The sequence below is a fragment of the Arvicola amphibius genome, chromosome 7 (assembly GCF_903992535.2).
Source record: "Arvicola amphibius chromosome 7, mArvAmp1.2, whole genome shotgun sequence".
NCBI classification, from domain to species: domain Eukaryota; kingdom Metazoa; phylum Chordata; class Mammalia; order Rodentia; family Cricetidae; genus Arvicola; species Arvicola amphibius.
The window spans coordinates 137,887,821-137,910,177 of record NC_052053.1 but is presented as its reverse complement, the minus strand read 5'-3'; the positions used below and the strand labels follow the sequence as shown (position 1 = coordinate 137,910,177).

Genomic DNA, 22,357 nt, shown 5'->3' with positions numbered 1-22,357 from the left:
ATCTGGGAGCATTCAGAAGCAATGGATGCTAGCTTTCGGATGTCTAAAATCAGTGTACTTCCAGCTTCTGAAAAGACCACTGGAACTGGAAAGTCTGGTGCCGTGTCTAACTAAAAACCCAGTATTTATGGGTTTTGCACAAACTGATTTCTAATGCTGCCTCCTCAGACATGCTATGGAAGATTTCTGTTCATTGTTTCAGGTCCTTCCCGTGAATTCAGAGAAACATGAATATCTGAAAACCTCTCTGGTATAATTTAAAAACATAGCATGAGACAGTACCACAACCAACATACTCAAGGTCCTGACTTTTACCTTAATCTCTAGGACCTCAAACAAAACCAGACACTATATAACAAAAATAAATGTTAGGCCTAGATTTCTAAAATATAGGATAGCTATATGTGGTGCTATTGTTTGTGTTTTAACAAATAAGTTTGTCTGAAGATGAGAGCAGAGCTAAGCCACTAGAGGCCTGGCGGTGGTGGCACACACCTTTAACCCCAGGACTCAGGCGAAAAGAGGCAGGTGGATCCCTGTTAGTTAGTTCAAGGTTATGTTGGGCTATACAAAATTGATCCAGTCTAAAAAAGAAACAGTGCTCACACAAAAATGATCCCAGCATTTGGGATCACATGCCTTTAATTCCAGAATTAAGAAGGTAGAGACAGGAGTGATAAGGTTGGGCGGAGAGAGGAATCTAAGGCAGGAGGAGGCAGGGGCTCAGTGAGGTCTGAGGCAGCAATTTGAAGCAGTCAGTCTAAGGATGCAATCTGAGGAGGCAGTCTGAGGACAGGATCGCCCCTTTGATGTGGGAGGGTCTTCTGTTTGAGTTGATTTCATTGGTTAATAAAGAAACTGCCTGGCCCATTTGATTGGCCAGCCCTTAGGTGGGTGGAGTAGACAGAACAGAATGCTGGGAAGTTAGTCAGAACACCGTGCCTCTCCTCAGGGAGACAGTCGCCATGAAGCCAGCCACCAGGTCAGACATGCTGAATCTTTCACGGTAAGACACTACTTCGTGGTGCTACACAGATTATTAGAAATGGGTTAATCAAGATGTGAGAATTAGACAATAAGAGGCTGGAACTAATGGGCCAAGCAGTGTTTAAATGAATACAGTTTGTGTGTTGTTATTTTGGGGCATAAGCTAGCCGGGCATGCGGGAGTCGGGCAGGACAAAAAGCAAGCCTGCCCGCAGCTCCTACTACACCCCTTTGGTCTGGGCACTGGTAGTGATAAGAACTCTACTGACTGGCCACTCTGTTTCTCTGAGTCGTCTTCAGCTTTCATCCCCTGATAGCTGACTCTGAGTTTTTATTATTAAGAACCATCAGAATTTGTGTTACAGATATATATTTATAAATGCTCAAAACCATATACAACAGCATCTTTAATAAAATTCAGCTATTTATTTGCTAGGGAATGAAGCTGTGGTATGTAAAGGTGTTTTTAATTAACTCAAAATATAGCTAATTATTTATTTAGTGCTAGGGAATGAACCCAGAGCCCCACACATGCAAACAACACGGTCTACCCTTGAGCTGTACCCCTAGGCCCCTTCTTTCATTTTCACATCAAGTTTTTTTTGTTTTTTTGTTTGTTTGTTTATAAGAGCTTCACACTAAAATTTTAAGTTCTGTGATTTCTTATAGGTCTACTAGCTGCTGGGCAAACGTGTTGCAAATGTTTGTAAAACTCCAGTGAACTCTGAGTCCAGCTGTAGGCTGTGCCAATGTCAATTTTCTAGTTTTGATTGGGTGCAATAGAGACACAAGATGGGTTCGGAGAAACTGGGTTGAGAGTCTATGCAAACTCCCAGTACTTCTTGAGTAACTTTTTGTAATCTCTTTTTCAAAATACAAAGTTACAAAGAAGCACTTAAGAGCCTGGGGATGTAGCTCCGTGGCTAAAGCATGTATGATGAGATTCTTGGTTCAATCAACAGGCAACACCCAAGTCAACTTAAGCATCTGAAAAGCATGCTAGGCTTGCCATTTCCAATTTAACACTCTCTAATTTGATTATACTTTTCCTGATATCTGACAAAACCAACGTCAGTGGTCTGTGTGTGTGTGTGTGTGTGTGTGTGTGTGTGTGTGTGTGTGATGAGGGGGTGGGGGTAGGGACAGAAAGATACTTATTTGCCTTCTAAACAATAGTCTTTTCTTTAAAGAGCCCTTGAATCTTGGCCCTACCCCATCTAAGTGGAGACAGAGAAGTGGATAGGCCCGGAAAGGGAGTTGGAGGAGAGGAGAGAGGGGAAACTGTGGTTGGTATGTAAAATAAATTTAAAAATGATGAGACAATAATTCAAATAGACTAGTACAGTAGACTGTTGTGATTAAAAAAAAACCCACAGAATATTAGACATCCCCTCAAGTCATGTATGTTTCAAATGTTTACAGAGCCTACTTTCTAGGAGCTCTCTGGCTGACTGTGGCACTGTACACAATACAGTTGGTTTCCCATGGGGAGAAACCATGTTTAAAAAGCATGAGGGTTAGAGCAGACTTTTATTAACGTATCCAGTGCTTGGATACAGTGCAGCATGAGCTCTTCTCTGCGAATGTTAACAGGAAGCAGCTGTAGGAGGTCTCAAGAACTGATCATGCAAAATTCTTTATCATCTCCCAATGGAGCTGGGTTCATGGGAGAGCCACCACTTCCCTTTCATATATGACATCCTTCTATACATGTGGATTTCATGTTACACATTGTAAAACTACTCAGAAAGTCAGGTAATGGTTTAATGAAAATTCATTTGGAATAAATTATATAAACAAAAACATCCAAATTACTTACTGGCTGTAAAAGCATTTTTAGTAAGTTGTTTGGTAGAAGTAATATTCATTAAATCCAACATTGCATGCTGATTATTAAACCAAGTTTAACGAGATTTCTAAGACATTCTTGAATTTAACACTAAATAGATTGACATAGTATCATACCTGAGCGATGATCTGTTCTCCATCATTGTAAACTTTGGTGCCGATCACATCTACCACCTTCAGGCGTTCAGAAACCTACAGGGAGGATACAGTATTAGAAAAAAAAAAGGCTGTGATGGCTGTTCTTGTCAACTTGACTACACCTGGAATTAACTAAAACCCAAATGGCTGAATATACCTCTGAGGGATTTTTTTCTTTTTATAATTTTTTTTTCTTATTTACATTGGGGTTTTACCTGCATTCATGCCTGTGTGACGATGCCAGATCTCCTGGAACTGGAGCTACACAGACAGTTGTGAGCTGCCATGTGGGTGCTGGGAGTTAAACCCAGGTCCTTTGGAAGAGCAGTCAGGGCTCTTAACTGCTGAGCCATCTCTCCAGCCCCAGGATTTTTTTTTTATTTTATTTTTTAGGATTTTTTTCTTAATTAAGTCACTTGAAGTGATTAAAGATCCACCTTTAATCTAGGCCATACCTGCTACTGCACTGCCCATAGAAAGAACAAGAAAGAAGGCAGCCTCCCCCCCCCCCCCCGCCTGCTTGCTCTAACTTTCCCAAGATGGGTGATCCTTCCCTGGCATTAGAGTCCACTTCTTCAGGATTCTGTCATATACCAAAGACCAGCTGACACATCCAGCCTCGTGAACTGAACAACTACTGGGTTCTTAGATTTTCCATAGTAGGTAGCTATTACTGAACTAGCAATGCCACAGCCTATAAGATACTACAATAAATCCCCATATATAAAGAAGGAGCTGCCATATATATATATATATATATATATGTATGTATGTATATACATACATATATACTGTATATATGTAATATTATATATACATAGTATTACATATTTGCCATAGGCACAAATGTAATTGTTATATATCAGCATATATTATATATTTATATATTACATACATTCTCTCTTCCTCCAGCAAACCCTAATGTAACAGACCCCTTATATACTCTTACCTATTTTAGGCATTTAAAAGGGGGTAGCCTATACTGCTAAATAAACTGAACAGTGTTTGCTTGTGTGATTGTTAGATTAACTGCTAGGATTCTCAAATAGAAAAATTTGTATTTCTAGTTTTTTTTCCGTAAAATAACGGCAGACTGAGAAACTCCCAGCCCAGATTTCCATATGGCAGCAATAAAGCTACGGTGGAATGGCAGCTGCTCCCTTAGAGAGAGCACATGTTCTCCAGTTTGCCAAAGTCCCTTCCTGGGTCACATGGCTCAGTCTGACTGGACAGCCTCCCTGATGCATTCTATTTGAGGACAGGAGCTGCCGGAGAAGTCAACTGCCTCTGCATTCCACAGTGTGGCCAAGGTTCTTCCGGGCATAAACCAGCAACCCTAGAGAGACGCTACTGTGCTGATGTGTGCCATCTTACGGCACCGTAAGACGTACATCTATTTCTCTAGAACCAATGAAATTACGGCAAAGCTGAATTCTTAAGGTGACAATTCTTCCACAAGCGTCTGCCCTCATAGATAAGAATCAGTCTCGTTGAGAAGACATTGGGCTAAGAAATGAAAGAGAATCATGGCAGATGCATAAAGTTGTGCAGGAGGCTGTCCTGGGCAGATAGCACAGGTCTGAGGTGAGGGCTGGCTTGTTTGTGTAACGGGAAGAAGCTAGTGTCTGAGGCAGGATGACTGTGGAGCAGTTAGACTGTTGTCAGAGGGACACAGATGGGGGCAGGATACGGGGCAGGTCCTCAGGGGTCGGCAAAGTTGTCCTGTCCCGGAAGGGTGGATAACAGAAGGCAGGCATGGTCTAGGACTCACAGGCTCCTGTAGGTGTCTGATAAAAGTCATACGAGAGGTAATGATGGCACAGACAGAGGTGATACTGGTGAAGGTAGTGGGAGATGACTGGATATTGCAGATATTCTGAAGACAGGGCAGAGAAGATTGTCAGCACACACATTCACCACTGGGGGAGGGGGGAAGCTGAGTGAGTGTCTCTGCCTGGAGACAAAAGAGTGACCAAGATGAAGAGGAGTGTTGTGATTTTAGTGAGAACGACACCCATAGGTTCCCAGTTGGTGGCACCGTTTGGACAGGATGAAGAAGTGTGACCTAGCTGGGGGCAGGCTTTGAGCTATTCTCTGTACGCATTCTGCCTCACAGTTATGGATCAAAATGTAAGGTCTCAACTGTTCCTGCTGCTATGCCTTTGCTTCACAATCATGGACTCTGAACCTGCAGGCCCAATTTATTTAATGTTTTCTTTTATAAATTGCCTGGTCAGGGTGTCTTACTACAGCGATAGAAGCGTAACAGGACGAAGAGCAAAAAGGTTGATTTGGGGCATCTGGTCCAGGTTAAGTCGTGCATCTGACAGAAGATGTTAAATTAGTAGTTGACAGTGAGGACCATTTTAGGGGGAACTTATAAGGACCTGAGATTTAAAATATGTGAGATTCATATTTCAAATGCTCACATACCAAGTAAGTGTGTGTAGGCAGAGAAGAAACCAAGGCTGAGGAATGCCAACTTTAAACGTAGAGAGAAAGGGGAACAAGCAGTAAAGATGGCCTGTGTTTGGGGGTGGGGCGGTGAGGACCTTCGGGGTTTAGGTAGTTCCTCCCTGTAAAGGGATAACCAGCAGTTAACTCTTTATGACATTTCCATTTCTTAAATCTGCTATCAGATAAATGGCACCTATAAATTTGCTATAGACTCTAGATAAGAGCCTTATTTTCCAATCACAATAATAAAATGTACTTATTAGGCAGTAAAAGAGCTTAGCAATGAAACCTAATGTCACTTTCTGTTCTTTTCATAGGAAAATATGAAAAGACTTTTAAAATTATCATCATTATTACTGTTGGGGATACTACAGCACACACTGTGTGGAGATCAGGAGACCTTTCCACCTTTATGTGGGAACTGGAGTTGCCGGCATGGTTAGCTTTTTTATCAGCTGGTCCTCCTCACCAGACTGTCTTAACAAAGCAGCCACAGTATGGGGACCAGCCACGATAAGCCAAGTCTAGGCAGGTCACCCAAAGGAAGTTCTTTACTTCCAACCATTATCACCTGCCAGAGTAGAACTAAGCCCTTGATAAATTTAATAAGAGGCCTGAGTCTCAGTAGCAATACCTGGTAGCAGAAAGTACCACAAGCTGAGATAACCGGAGCGGACCATTCAAAGGAAATGCCTGACATTCCAATCGCTGTAGATAGGATCACCTGCCAGCACACACTCACCAGGACACCCCTAGACAAATGTCAGCCAACCAGGGGTCCTGAACTTCAGAGACCCCCTCACTCCCATCTTTACTACTATAAAAACCCAATTCTAACTGAGCTCGGGGTTCTCTGGATATTCCAATACTTTGGACATGTGGAGAGACGGAGTTTGCAAACTTGATTAAAATAAAGGCTCTTTGCTTTAATATATGGGACTCTTGGTTTCCTTGTTGGCTTTTGCGGGGACTTCGCGGATTTGGCATAAAACTCACCTCCAGGGACTTGAGGAATGGCAGCGACTCAATAAAGCTTTCATACATCTTTCTCTTTTTGGCATTGTTTTTTACAATTATTCTCCTGAAGGTTACCCTGTCCTAAAAGAGCAGCAAGCACAAAGGCAGTTAAAATCTGAACAAATACTTCCATTCCCCACAAGGATTACACCATAATTGAAGACTTTAAAGTTAATGATTATAGCATGATTAGACTCTCAACTAATTTCATATTTTTATTTCTTTGGGCACAAAATTTACTGTATACATTTTTTTCTTTATTTTCTTAGAAAAAGAAGCATTCAGCCAGGCAGTGGTGACAGAGGCAGGCGGCTCTCCGAGTTCGAGGCCAGCCTGGTCTACAGAATGAGTTCCAGGACAGGCAGGGCCATACAGGGAAACCCTGTCTCAAAAAGGGGGTGGGGATGGAAGGGGAAGAAGAGGAAGAAGAGGAATGGGAAGGGAAGGGAAAGGAAGGGAGACAGGGAGGGAGAGAGAGATGGAGAGGGAGAGAATCACTCATTTAGATTAGTGGTTCTCAACCTGTGAGTAGTGACCCCTTTAGGGGCTGAAGGACCCTTTCACAGGACTCACATATGACATGTCCTGCATTTCAGATGTTTACATTAAGATTCAGAACAGTATCAAAGTTAGTTATGAAGTAGCAACAAAAATAACTTTATCATTGGGGAGTCACCACAACGTGAGGAACTACCTTAAAGGGTCACAGCATTAGGAAGCTGAGATCCTGTGCTGTATTAAAGGTCACAGTGTGAGGAGGTCGAGAAGCACTGCTTTAGACACAGATTTTGACCAGCACACTGGGCTGTATGCCCACATGGAGGCACTGTCACACTATAAAAATATATATGCCAATACCATTCCCTCACTGTAGATGGCAGGGTTGTTGCAAAATCAGTTAAGTAGATAGGACCGAACCGGGTTTTAGTACTGTTTTAAGTATTTAACTTCAGTCAGTCACAGGCACACTTAAATGTGACATTCCTGAAGTATACATACACTAAAGTAAGAACTACAAGAAACACTAGTTGAAAAGAAGTCATCCATAAAGAATTGATAATGTAAGCATTCTTAAAAATACATATTTATACCAGTGGTGGTGGAACACACCTTTAATATCAGCACTTGGGAGGCAGAAGCAGGTGCATCTCTTAAGTTCAAGGCCAGCCAGGGCTACACTGCGAAGCCCTTTCTTGAAAAACCACAAAAACAACAAAAATAAACAAAAAATACATATTAGTTTTTTTCAGACTCACATAATATCAGAATTTTCCTTTTAAAAATGAAGATACAAAAAACCTATATTCGTGACTGGGGTCTTAGTCTAGACTTTATCATGTTTACAGTCTAAATTCTTTCATGTTTATATGACCTCAAAAATGCAGAACTTAATTTAGGAATGGCAGAAATGTTTACACATAACAGCTCAAAAGCTATTTTTCCCTAAAAATGTTATGTTACAAAAATTCTCATAAAATGTTTTTATTCTTAAGTAAATGGCTCCAAAACCACATAGTTTGGCATCCACTAATGAACAACTATACAACTTTAGTAAGATTAAAACTGGGTATTAAGTAATATTTTGCTATGCCAATATATTATGGATACAACTCTAACAATGATGGACTATATGTGTCACCTCCCCAAAGTCCCAGTCCTAAACCTCAGCATGCTGGTATTAGGAGATGGGTCTTAGGTGATTAGGCTATGAGTGTGGAGTTATCCTGAACAGAATTAAGTAATTCTCATAAAAGACCCTTGAAAGTTGCCCTGCCCCTTCCGCCAAATGCAACAACATGGCCGTCTAGGAACTGGCCCTAGACACCAAAAGCTCTTGTGGTTCTTAGCCTCCAAAACAGAAGGCAGGAATGCCTGTGTCAGCTATGGTGGCCTGTGGTAATAGCCAGACAGAGCGAGACACTAAGAAATTAAACATATCGTTTCCAAGTTAGTTAATTACTATTTTGATGCCAGTTGTACTCTGGATTTGTACTTCCTAATGTTTTTTAAAAGATAGTACCTGGGCCATCAAGATGGCTCACCAGGTAAAGGCACCAACTGCTAAGCTTACTGACCTGAGTTCATTCAGCAGGACACAAATGGCCTCCACACATGTCCCCAAATACTCACAAAATAAAAAGTAAATGCATGCTGGGTGGTGGTGGCCCATACCTTAATCCCAACACTCAGGGAGGCAGAGGCAGACGGATCTCTGTGAGTTTGAATCCAGTCTGATCTAAAAATACAAGTTATGGGACAGCCAGAGCTACACAGAGAAACTCTGTCTCAAAAACAAAAATGAAAAACAAAAGAGAAAGTAAATGTAACAAAATCCTATTTTTAATTGTATGTGTTAATTCACAAAAAAAAAAAAAAAGAGCTCTTTTGAAGCCTGGCCCTACATCAGAATTTGCTGAGGTAATTTCTAAAACCAAAGACTTAAGTGACTCAGAATCTCTACATCTGGCTAAATATTTACATCTATGAAAGTGTCCCGTGAGAGTGTCACAGATAGTCAGGTTTGGGAAGCAGGTACATTTTATGGACAGACTTTGTTTTTGTTAAAACAGGGATGGTCTGAAATAGTTTAGCCACTTACAACAAATCATGAGTTCCATCTCTGGGGGAAAATGTCTACTAAAGGCCCCATTTCACACCCACTGTGACCCAGCAAGCCCAGGAAGCCCGGTCTCAAACACTTCCATCCCAGTTGCTTTAGCCTTCGTCTAACCTCTAGACTCAAGGCAGCAGGTGCTATTTAGGGTAGGGCTCTCAGAGAAGGACCCCTCTGTACACTGGCACTGACAGCCGTGGGGCTGCAGGCTATGGATCTCACAATTTCCTTTCCGCCTAACTTTCCCTAGAAGGGACTGGTTGTACAAATTGATCTTAAAAAGCAAGTTTCACTGCAACGAAAGTACTTTATTATCATTTTTAAGGATATTGTACTTATATGCATGCATCAGAAGCTACCCCTCCTTTGTAAAGATTTATTATCTATACAGTGTTCTTCCTGCATGTGTGCCTGCAGGCCAGAAGAGGGCACCTGATCTTATTACAGATGGTTGTGAGTGGCCATGTGGTTGCTGTGAATTAAACTCAGGACCTTTGGAAGAAGAGCAGCTCACTGAGCCATCTCTCCAGCCCGAAACTACCCCTTTCTATAAATGTTATTAACATGTACAAGCTACCAAAAAAAAAAAAAAAAAAAAAAAAAACAACTCTGAAAAACGTTTCTTAAATGGTTAAGGACTGTGCACATGAACCCCCAAGCTATTGTATGTTCGTTACTGTAACCACCAGGGCTGACACTCTCAGTGCTCAGGGCAAATCTGGTAATGTGTGATCTTGGACAGAGGATGCACGAGGAGTCCTCGTTACTATCTGACACTCTAGCTGGTATCTTCAGTGAGACAGCTCCATTTTCAGCTACACCCTCTGAAATAGGCAGGTCATGGCAGACACAAGATGAACCAATACCCTTGAGGACTGGCAAGTGCTTCCTGCACTGGTAACACACTCAGGTGATGGGCTTCTCCCCATATGAGACTCTCCATTTCTACCCCGTAATTCCTAAAGGTGACTGTTGAACAGGGAGACAGTAACTGTTTGGCTCCAATAAAAAGGAATTTTCAGTATCCAGAATCTTTGAGTGAGATGTTTTTATGAGCTAAACCAACTTCTGAGTCAAATGCTGAGATAATGTGTACATTCTGTGGCCCTTCACCCCTTTGTTAAAAACCCTTCTTCTGGCCAGGCTGTGGAACACATCTTTAACCCCAGCACTCGGGAGTCAAGGGCAGGCGGATTTCTGCGTTCCAAGGCATCCAAGGCTATGCAGAGAAACCTTGTCTCAAAAACAAACAAAAAACAACCTCTTCGACAAAGACCCAGGGAAACAACCTAACAACTGCTTGTCAAGGGATGTGCCCCTTTTGTTTTTCAACATTCCTGTCCATCACTGCTGCCTAAGTGAAGGCTGAGAGCAGGTAGAGCTGATGAATACAACCAGCTCAGGCTCACCTCAGACCCACAGAAGTGCAATTTACACACCCTGCAGGGTGCTGAGTGGATTCCCAGGGTGCTCTGCACACTTGCCAGATGAAGTCTGAGAACCCAGCCTTCCAGAATCCGCTGTTCTGTTTCTGTACTATGTACATGTGAAAAAAAGTCCCACCCCACCCCTTCCCTACCCCCTCAGCCAAATGTGTCTATGACCCAGTGTCTACAGAATTTCTACCGTTAAGACATTTATTTAAAGATATAGACTGAGGAGCTCTTTCTTGAGACCACAAGTGTTTCAGATTTTAGACACTAACCCCCCACACTCAACTCCGCCCAGATAGTGAAACCTCCTAACGAAACAGCTTGGGAGCGTGTCTCAAGTCTAAACACAAAACTCATGGTTCATGTCTATCTCATAGGCGTGGTTTGAAGATAACTGATAAGTATTCATAATGTGCTTGTATTTTGACTGACCTGTAACAGGTATGGAATTTGATAGTTCTGGAATCATGTTGGTACTCAAAAAGTTCTAGGCTGGGGACATTTCAAAGTCTCCAGGCTGGGAATTCTTAGTTCATACCAAAATCTAGGTCCCACTCAAAAGAGAATGATTAGATTTGTATAGAATCAAGGCAATTTTTTTTAATATCCCAAGTGAAAAACACAGGTACCAATTTTTTTTTTTTTTTTTTTTTTTTTTTTTTTTGGTGCATAGCTGCTCTTGAGTGCAAACACGTTAACCAATCAGTCAACACCATCAAGATAATTGCTTTTCAGTGCTTTTTCAAGCTGCAGCAACATCAGAATGGCCTGGAAGGCTTCAGAGACCGCAGAAATGCCAGTCCCTTCTCCAGCGCTCTTGGTGCGGGAGTCAGAATTAATAGGAGAGGGCCTCGTATGTGTGCTTCAACAAGTTTCCAGTTGTGCTTTTCAGCTTTCGCTTTGAAAACCACTAATTTATCTGACTATACCTCAGAGAGCTAACTGAGAAAAATACACGCACAACCGTGTGTGTGTGTGTGTGTGTGTGTGTGTGTGTGTGTTTGTGTAATCATACCTGCTAGTGAGGGTGTGTGCATATGTGTGGCCAGATGCTTGTGCACATATACATACTGAGGGCAGAGACTGAGGCTAGATGTCTTTTGTGGGTTGCCAGGCACCTCTGAGACGCGGTGTCTTACTGAAACTGAAGTTTACTGACTTTGGCTAGACTGGCTAGCCAGCGAGCTTCAGGGATGCTTTTCTCCAGGCCCCCTCCTCTGTGCGTGACTTTTTACATGGCTTCTGGGAATCCGAACTCAGACCTTCCTTCTTGCTCAGCAGGCAGGCACCTTAGGGACTGGGTCATCTCCCCAGCTGTTGTGGCTCATGGTTTCTAAGTGTGGCTAAGAGGGGAACACTTTGGATCTGATGTCATTCTAAGGGCCAGCATATCCAAGCTCCTGACTTGGGGAGGGGCAGGACTTAAGTCTTTGATTTAGTCCAGTCTTTGTGCCCAACCGTGCAGCATCTAGAAGATGGTTAATAAACGCTTAGATCAGGCCAATTCTTTACTTACCAAACCCCACAGAGCACCAGGAGAGGTAGCTGTGATTGTAGCCGCTCTGGGTGTATTGTACATTAAGGCCAGTTCTCCAAAACTCCCACGATTGTCATAGTTACCAACACATCTTCCAACGCCGTCACATTTTACGTAAATATCAAATGTTCCTCTGTTGGACATAGACAAATCATATTAAGTTAGAGACAATGAGATTCGGGGAACATTTCATTACCGTGGGTATTCCTGCGGAGAAGAGCCCTGTACACTGATTTCCTGCCTGCTGTGCCCTCTGATAACAGCAAGTGCAGGTCTGTTCCTGGACTAGGGGAGGGACAATGAATGGGGAAAGAACTAAGCAACAGAAACTTAAAATTAATGATAGAATATGTGCAGAAAGCCATCGGTGGGAACAAAGTTCAAACACTACTGTACTTAGTAAGAACTGTGAAGGATTCCAGGACACTGACCATGTAACAATACATTTCTAGAAGAAATGTATATTGCTTTTGACATCCGAAGAAAATGGCTACTTTTTAAAAGAACGTAGCGCTAACAATTTGCTGACAAGTCTTTGATAAACTATAGCAAGAACTGGCACCCCAGCTCACTATCAGTGTTTGCCAAAAAACAGTCTTATTAGAAAACAAACAAACTTTTTCTTTATTTATTTTACATGGCTGGTTTGGGTTACAAGCAGAATTTAATTCTTAGATCACATTGGCCCACAAAGCCTCCCTGACCCTTTACTTTTGGTCAATCACAAACTGCAGCCTCAGGCTGGCCTTCCTGAAGGGTTCCTATGCCGCCTCCCCTTGAAGAGCTCTCTACAGGCAAGCCGACTCCGTGTGCATGCCCCTGCACTAACACGAGCTATTCCTTCTGCACGGGACCATCTTCCCACCTACTGCACTTCAGCAGAAGCCACGGTTTCAGGCAGACAAGAGAGTTCTTTAGCTACATCCTATGAGTTATGTCCTAGGAAACAGGATATGTCATGGGCAAAAAGGGACCGCTTTTAAGGGTTAGAAAAGGATTGTTACGTAGAAAAGAGATGGAAACAAAAGGCATTAGTAAGGGAGAAAGTTGTTGTCTTCTTAATGGATACAATGACACACATGAGAGCATTTGTTCAATGCACTAATTTCTAAACTATTCATCTAAAATCTGCCGCATATTCCCCTTTTCTTTTGTCACTGACACTCCTTTCTAGATTTACCATTCTGGATAGGACAAAATGAATAACAAAATGGGCTGGAGAGAGTAAAACATGCTACCAGCCCAGGTGGGGGCCACCAGTGGACAATCTGTTAGAAGGGCTGCTTTGTATACTGACCCCCCTCCCTGACACCATGAGGGTTTCAGGCGGTGCAGGCCAGAGCCATGAGCATGAACACGAGTGGGGGACAGAGGACCTTGCTGTGGGTCAGATGCACGGCCGGGGTGACCTCAAGCAAGCCCTGTCACTTCTGTGAACCAGAGTGTTTCATCTGCCGGTGGATAATTGGGTTCTAACGGAAAGAGAATGTACTGGGCTCTAATATAAAGCAGGTTCAGTAGTCAGAAATACCCACTGAAAGATCAATGCTGGACTGAGCCTGGCTTCTCACTCAGTGAGAAAACTTGAGCGTGTTTATAAGCTGTTTTGTTGGTGAAAGCTGCACCATCAGAATCATGACTCTGCCTTACATAAGGGAATAGAAACATCATGGTTTGGCTTTATCCCTAACCCTGGCTAGGGCTGCACCAGGTCACTCGGGCACCAGGGTAGGAGATAAGAGAAATCAGCGAACCTGCTGACTGAAAGGCGTGCACAGCTCGTGTGAGGAAAGCGGACCCACGGAGACAGAAAAGGTCTCATTACCAGCTGACTCCAGTCCTATCCAGTGGAGCGAAGCTGTTTCAGTACATCAGGTGGGGAGGTGATCTGTGAACTCTGCCCTGCTCTACAAAGGTGAAGAAATACCTGCCCAGCAGGTGCTAAAGTATGTTTTGAGGCTCATCTAGGAATCACACAGGCCATATTGTTCTCTGATAAAGTAAAACACAGTTTAAGATTTCTGAATTGTCAGTTCAAATTGACAATTTGACTGTCAATACAAATAAGTGCATATACTTTCTGTTTAACAAAATATTTTCTATGAGTTCAAGACTAGCCTGCTATGTAGCCTGGTCTACATAGCAAGAACCAGGCCAGCCAGGCTACATAGTGAAACCTTTTCTCACCCCCACCCCCCCAAAAAAAGTAAACAAACAAAACTAAACCCTGAAACACTTTTGAAAGACAAATAAAATACTACACCATCTCTGTTAAGAGACACGAGTTGCTCACTCTACTAATTAAAGGATACTAAAACAGCAGGGAAAAAAAAAAGGTTTCCTCTTTACCTTACACTTCCAGAGTACCTGAGTTCTTTTATAGTTAAAAATGTTAAGAATAAGAGCTTTTAAAAAACGTAGCAAAAACCACCACTTAGATTCTTCCATGTCCTGTCTTTTGTTGTTGTTTTTGTTTGTTTTTCAAGACAGGGTTTCTCTGTGTAACAGCTCTGGCTGCGCTTGAACTCACAGGGACCTGCCAGCCTCTGCTTCCCGAGGGCTAGGATTAAGGGCGTGCGCCACCACCGCCAGGCATCCACGCTTTACCAGATTCTCACTGTAACAGGCATCTACCACATGACAGGATCATTACTTTCTACCTACCAAAAAGAAGTTAGCAAATCCAGGCCCATTAATGACTAAGACTTACAGATTCACTTCTTACATAAACTGTGGCTCCTTGCACGAGCTAGCATGACTGTACTGTATATGCCCACAAGACATTTACAGTGCCCATTGGGTAGCAGTAGGAGTGAAGCCACAGCCATCAGATTAACCTACTGGCTGTCACAATGATGGCCGAGATTGTACACAACAGGTTTATTTTAAACGTCAGTTGTAAAGGTGGATGAAACTCACCTATCGATGACATAAAAGTTGTCGCCATCATCACCTTGATTGATTACATGCTCCCCTTCTTTGACCAATTTTTCAAACATGGCATCTAACACTTGAGACATCTGCTCCTATTTTTTTAAAAAAGAGATAATATGTCTTTAAGTGCATCTAGAACGCAGTTTCTCAAGGAATCATACAATCTCTGGTTTTGTGGAAGATTTCTAAGAAATCAGAATATCATTACCATTGAGTTTTATCAGAAAAGTCAGTATCCCTCACCACATACAAATGAGAGCACTATTGATTCTCATATTCAGCATCTGAATGGAAGTGATGATATTGGTCTACTTGAGAACATTTGTAACTACCACCACTTCACATGAAGAAAGAATTACTAAACTGCCACACATCTGGAGGAAGAAAAAAAAAGCCAAATATAACTAGGGTGGTAATGAACTGTTTCAAATTTTCTTAAGCTGTCTGTTCTTAAAACCTCCTACTGCTCATTGCTTGAATTAGTGGGGAGGTTCCTAAGTACCTGGTGAAATTACTTCCTGCCTTCAGTTTTACAGCTTGTGCCCATGCCCAAAACAAAACACAGACTGGGGTGGAGGGCAGCTAAACAGTAGCAACAGAAGAGTCCTGCACACATTCTGCCAGTCTTTCTGTCATTACATTTCTCTTCAAAAACCAACCGTCTCCGTCTCCTGGGAAAGGTCTTTACAAATTACAAAACTGCATTTAATAGTGTTGGAGCGGCCAATGAGCACAGTATAGAAAATATTCAGAATAAAATCATGTGGTCCATGAGGGCAGAGCGAAAATAGGCTGGATGTATGTGTTGGGTACCTTCCTATAAAGTTCCTTTACCCCCAGATACAATGCTTAGCGGCCCAGACTGGACTTAATTTCCCAGAAAAGGAGAGAGAGAGAGAGAGAGAGAGAGAGAGAGAGAGAGAGAGAGAGAGAGAGAGAGAGAGAGAGAGAGAGAGAGAGAGAGAGCGCTTGTATAGACACACCAAATACCAGTGCACAGAAAGCAAGCCCAGAAAAAAAAAACTTGCTGGGATGAGGCCCCCAGGTGTGACACCTAGGCTCACAGATTGCTCTACTTCCTCAGGCCTTACAATCAGTTGTTTGTTGAAAGCCTTAACACAACCACACACAGTAGATGTCTCAGGAGCAGAAGAGAGCTTTTAGACCGTGCTGCTTGTCCACCCAGAGATGGCTTGGGATATTATACGCACAGGCATAACAAAAAGATGATGACAAATCTTACAACATGACTGCTAATTTTTTCCCTCTTAAAATTAACCTCTTGAGCAGCTTTAGGTCCTGGGTGCACTGAGGCAGTCTCCCAGGACTCCACACTCCCTCGGCCTCCCCACTACTAACATCCCCAGCACAATGGCAGGTTTGCTACACCTGGTATGAGCTCAGAGACCCAGTGACCCAAAGTCTGCATTTACATTAAGGTTTGCTCTTGGTATAGGTATGGCAAACGGCAAATGCCACCCAAATGAATGTTTTAATAAAATAAGAAAGAACAAAATCCAAACCACAAAGTCAACGAAGAAAGGAAAAAGTCCAGAGAAAACAGAAAATGAAGAAATATGGAACAAACTTTCCAGGACGGAAAGTTTTTCAGGCTGAAAGGGAACATTAAGGAGCCCAGTTAAACCAATGAACAAAACCCAAGTCTAGGTTGGGTCTAGGGTGCCACTGTGCTTCTGGGGAGGGGTGTGTCATAAAATAATTGTGAAAAAAGGATGCCCAGCTCCTCTCAAAAATGCAAATTATGATTGAAATAAGGTACCACTTTTCTCACATATCCATTTAGCGGATGTGAAAGATTCAGACTCAAGGATAGGGCTCTATATTGGAGTCATCATGAGGAAGAGACATTTTCACAGTCTTCTACGAAAAAGTACAAACGGAATAAACACTACAGAAACAACCCAGTGCCTGGAGGTGGTGGCGCACACCTTTAATCCCAGCACTCTGGAGGCAGAAGCAGGCGGATCTCTTGAGTTTGAAGCCAGGCTGCTCTACAGAGTGAGTTCCAGGAAAGCCAGAACTCTGTGTGTGTGTGTGTGTGTGTGAGAGAGAGAGAGAGAGGGAGAGAGAGAGAGAGAGAGGGAGGAGGGGGGGGAGGAGGAGGAGGAGGAGGAGGAGGAGGAGGAGGAGGAGGAGGAGGAGGAGGAGGAGGAGGAGAAGAGAAGAAAAAACAGGAAAACAAAGCAATGTTTAGTAAGGTTTCAAATGCACAATCTCCACCCTGACTACTCCTTCTCTGGCAGAACACTCAGAAAGGGGGCAAATGAAATGTTAAAAACCTGCCATTAGCGGAAAAGGCTGAGGGAGGGGCATTCAGGAGAGAGAAGTCCTACATAGGAACCCATCATCCATCACACCAGGCAGGTCCAGTGGCCGGCATGAGGCCACAGGGTTTCGTGGAGGTTTTAACACAGTGTAAAGACCTGCCTCAGAATGAGAGATATGAAGCAATCAGAGTTGTTCTGCAAAAACAATGCTTCTGCAGCTGCAGGCAAATGCAGACTTTCCCCGAGCAGGGAAGTGCTTTTTAAACTTGCTGAGCTCAGGACTTGAGGAGGGACTTCATTCTGAAAACAGTTGATTTAAACTTTATCCTCAAAGTATGCTTCCCCCCCCCACACACACCCCTGAGACAGGATTTCTCTGCAGCTTTGGAGCCTGTCCTGGAACTAGCTTTTGTAGACCAGGCGGACCTCGAACTCACAGAGATCCGCCTGCCTCTGCTTCCTGAGTGCTGGGATTAAAGGTGTGCGCCACCACCGCCTGGTCCTCACAGTATGTTTTAGCCATTACGTTTTTATATGAGTTTGTAAAGTAAGAGTACTAACTACTGGGTTTCATCACGGGTTTCCTATAGAGTCATTATCTATTCTAATTGTTCTCCCCCACCCACCTTCCCTCTGCTTCTGGCCTCCTCTGACTGACTTGTTCCTTTCCATCTCTCAGTCTCGGGTTCCAGTCCACTCACGTTCTATTACCTTCTCTTTTATCCCTCATGTATATGTATATGATTATGTGTATATATAGGATATCACACACACACACACACACACACACAGAGAGATCTGATATATCCATCTCCCCTCCTGATTCCCCTTTCTACCCCCTGCCCCATATATATGGATTCTAGAAGTATCTGGACTGGCTTATATCACCCAACACAATGATTTCCAGTTTTATTCTTTTTCCTGAAAACATGATTTAGTTCTTTACAACAGCTAGTGAATGATAAAATTAACAGAAATTAGCATGCTTGAACTAATGCACAGAGGTCTTACTATTTTTCAGAGGACTTGCAAGTTCCTAGCAGACAGTGAGGGAGGCGTTCCTCAGATGCTCCTTGCCCCCATCCATGGACAACCTCCCCCAGCACAGATTTAAATCAGCTGATTTAAACTTCATCCTCAAAGTATGCTTTAGCCACGCACACCACTCCATCTGCTGCTCTGCACCTACAAAAGCACCTCATTGCCACGCTGTCAAGTTTAAAAGCTACCAGTGACACAGCTAGGGTTACCCCAATAATGCTCTGAACCCAGCTATTCATCGCTCCCTCAACTCCTGGTTACCACTGAGTTTGTATTACTGACCCCATCCTTTCCTATTAGGAATGTCTTGGCAGTTAGAATCAGCTAGGTCTATCCTTATCACACTGGCTTCTTTCACTTAATAATGTGTGTTTCCTCCATGGCTTCCCATGGCTTCCCAGCTCATTTCTTTCTACTACATAATATTCCGCTGTCTGAACGTACTATTGTTTATCCGTTCATCCACTGAAGGACACCTTGGTGGCTCCCAACCTTGGGCAATTATAAACAAAGCTGCTATGAACAACTGTACCCTGATTTTTGTGTGAACATTAGGTTTTTACATCTCTGGGCAAATAAAGAGGAGCAGAAGAATTGGAGTGTAGGAAAACAGTGGGGTAGATACCGCCAAACCACTCCTAAGCGGCTAAACCACTCTGAATCCCTACCCGCCATGAGCCAGAGTTCCTGTTGCTCCATGTCTTCACCAGCATTTGATGGTATCAGGGTTCTGCATTTGGGGCATTTTGATGGGTGTATCTCACTGTTTTTTGATTTGCTTTTCCCTGGTGACATAGGATACTGAGCATCAACCCTCCCTACATGGTTCTAAAATATTTTGATTATCCCAAAAGGAAATCTTGCATCTATTAAGAACACATTTGCTATTTTCATGGTCCTCTAGCTCCTTAGAAACCATGATCTATTTATTCTCTATATGGATATCTATTTTCTGAATATTTCATGCTGTGGGATAATGCTCTTGCTCACTGTATAGATCTGTCACTCGTATTCGTTTAATAAAATATTGATTGGCCAGTACTCAGGCAGAAAGTATAGGCAGGAGGATCAGACTAGGAGAATTCTGGGCAGAGGAAAAGCAGAGAGTCAGTCACCAGCCAGATGCAGAGGAAGCAAGATGAGAATGCCTTACTGAGAAAAGGTACTAAGCCATGTGACTAAACATATATAAGAATTGTGGGTTAAGTTGTAAGAGATAGTTAGTAATAAGCCTGAGCAATAGGCCAAATAGTTCATAATTAATATAAGCCTCTGTGTCTTTATTTGGGACTGAATGGCTGTGGGACCAGGCAGGACAGAAACTTCTGTCTACAGTTTCAATACACTAGAATGACAAAGCATGTTTTCTTACATCTAGCTTACTTCACTTAGCATGATGTCTTCAAAGCTCATGCCCATTGTAACAGCATAATAAATAATATATGAATACATTCCCACCTGATTTCTATTCCATTTTATGTGACAACCTTACCTGCTGACTTATCTTATCAGTCTTGATCCAAGTTTCAATCAGGTTGTTGCTTACTGCTCTGTTGTAAAAATTATTAGTGCATTTTGTTTAAGTGTTCTTTATCAGGTATATCTTTTGCAAATATGTTCTCTCTGCTTATGGCTTGTTGATAGCATCTTCCATAGTCCAAAAACTTTAGTTTTTTTTCTCTTTTTGAAGCAGGCTCTCACTATGCAGCCACACATGTCCCGTACCTCATACCCCTCAGTTTTGTTAGCACTAAGATTACAGGACTGCAGCACCACACTCGGTCTTAGAATGTTTAATTGTAATAAAGTTCATCTCATTGCTTCTTATATACTGAATTTTTTTTTTTTTTTTTTTTTGGTTTTTCGAGACAGGGTTTCCCTGTAGTTTCTAGAGCCTGTCCTATCTAAATAGTCGTCAAATTCTAAATCATCTAGAATCTATACTACTTATGACTTACACATTTTACTTTGAGGTCTCTGGCTCATTTGGGGTTAATTTTCATGAGGGGTATAAAATCTGTCCAGATTCTTTGGGGTATGGCATCCGTTTGTTCCAATGCCACTTACTACCTTTGTCCAGCTGATTCACACGGAGATATTCATGGGCTCTATTTGGTGCCGCTACTCAAACTTACGCATTTCTTGTCAAGATTGGTGTCATAGCTTATATTAAGCTTTGAAGTCACTATTAGTTCACTGACTGGCCTTCAACACTGTGGGCTTTTGGGGGACTCTGCCTTTCCAGGTTTATCCATTTTAGAATCCGTTTACTGGCTCAAAGGTTTCGATGGAGAGAGGCACTTGCACATAGCCTGATGACCTGACCTCGACCTCCAGATCTCACCCTCCTTTCGTTCCCCCTTATTGGTGTTTTGATACAGGGTCTCTCTGTGTAACAGTCTTAGCTATACTGGAACTCACCTTGTGGACCAGGCTGGCCTTAAACTCACAGAGATCTGCCCGCCTCTGCCTTCCAAGCAGTGGAATTAAAGGCGTGCGCCACCACGGCCTGGCTCACATCCCATATTCTGATGATGGATATTTAGGTTGTTTCCACCTCCTTCTGGCTACTGGGCACAGTGCTGCTATGAACATTCGCGCACTAGTACTTGTCTCAACCGATATTTGATCTCAATTCTGTGAGTTACTGAATTGTAGAGTAACTCTACACTTAACTTTGAGGAATCCCCAAAAGATCTACCGCAGCAGCTGGCTTACTTACTTCCTTTCCACCAGCAATGCGAGAGAGTTCTAATGTCCTCATGTCCTCAACATTTGTTCTCTTTCTTTTACTTAATTATAGCTGCCCTTGTGGAGATGAAGTAGTGTTTTATTTGGTCTTGACTTCCATTTTCTTAATGACTAACCATGCTAGGAATCTTTTTATCTGCTTGCTTGACATTCGTCTTCTCTAGAGAAAGCTACTCAAGTACTTTGCTCATTTTAAAATTGGATTTTTTGTACTTCTTACATTGTTTATATATCTTGAACACTATATTTTTTCTCAAGTACATGATCAACATGTATGTCTTCCATTCTGTAGCTTATCTTTTCACTTGTGGGGGGCGTAATGTCCTGTGACTTATAAAATGTCATGGTGATACAAAGTTCAATATATCTCTTTTCTCATTCTTGCTTTTGGTATCTAAAAATCTTATGCTAAATCCAAGGTTGTGAATACTTAACATTGTTTGGTGGTTTGAATGATAAGTGTGTGTAGGCAGCTTGAGTGCACACACACACACACACACACATGCAGAGAGAGAGAGAGAGAGAGAGAGAGAGAGAGAGAGAGAGAGAGAGAGAGAGAGAGAGAGAGAGAGAGAGAGAGAGAGAGACCCTATAACAGGGTAACAATGCCCCTATTAGACAACATAGGCTAACAAAAAGCCCAGGTCCAGAAATGGTTTCTTTTTTGAAGTTGTTGGGTAATGAGGTCCCATTGACCCTCAAACATATAAGCTATTACCATTAATCTTGGTTACCCTCCAGAACTTGGCAGTAAGAATGTATACTGAAGACATGACATAAAACATAAGATCAAGACGGTAAGGACCTAGCAACTTCACCCCTCCCACCAGCTAGCATTCACAGGGCTGGGAGGTGCTCTGCAGGGACCTAGCAACTTCACCCCTCCCACCAGCTAGCATTCACAGGGCTGGGAGGTACTCTGCAGGTACTAGATACGAACAGTAATCATCAATCGTACTCTGCTGCAAACTCCTCAAGCTACAACAACAGCCTGTCTAGCAAGACGTACCCAAGAAAGTAACCAACCACTTTGTGACTGGATTTAAGTCTTACTCCACAAGATGAAACCCCTACCTGGCACCACTGCTGCGCCCAGAACTTACGGCTACACAAGTCATAAGCCCTAGGAAGAGAACTACTCCTATTATGCTTCTAAATGGACATAGCATTAAACTTACTCTAACGACTTATCATTATAGCCACAGATCAAGGCTTCTACTGACTCTCCTCTGAGAAGCTTCTGTTTACAGTGGATGATGACAAACACAGAGACCTATCATCAGCCAAGGTGCAGAGATCAAGAGACTCCCAAA

The 22,357-nt window shown here is 42.6% G+C and overlaps 1 protein-coding gene across 1 annotated transcript in view; it reads right to left on the bottom strand.

The window, feature by feature from the left end:
- Positions 1-22,357, bottom strand: part of Prkar2b (protein kinase cAMP-dependent type II regulatory subunit beta) — a 103,993-nt gene that overhangs the window by 6,829 nt on the left and 74,807 nt on the right. The window contains exons 5-8 of the mRNA XM_038336507.2: positions 14,950-15,056; positions 12,010-12,163; positions 6,426-6,527; positions 2,952-3,026 (exon numbers count right to left, since the gene is read on the bottom strand). Of these exons, the coding sequence (XP_038192435.1) occupies positions 2,952-3,026; positions 6,426-6,527; positions 12,010-12,163; positions 14,950-15,056 (438 nt within the window). The remainder of the gene's footprint in view (positions 1-2,951; positions 3,027-6,425; positions 6,528-12,009; positions 12,164-14,949; positions 15,057-22,357) is intronic.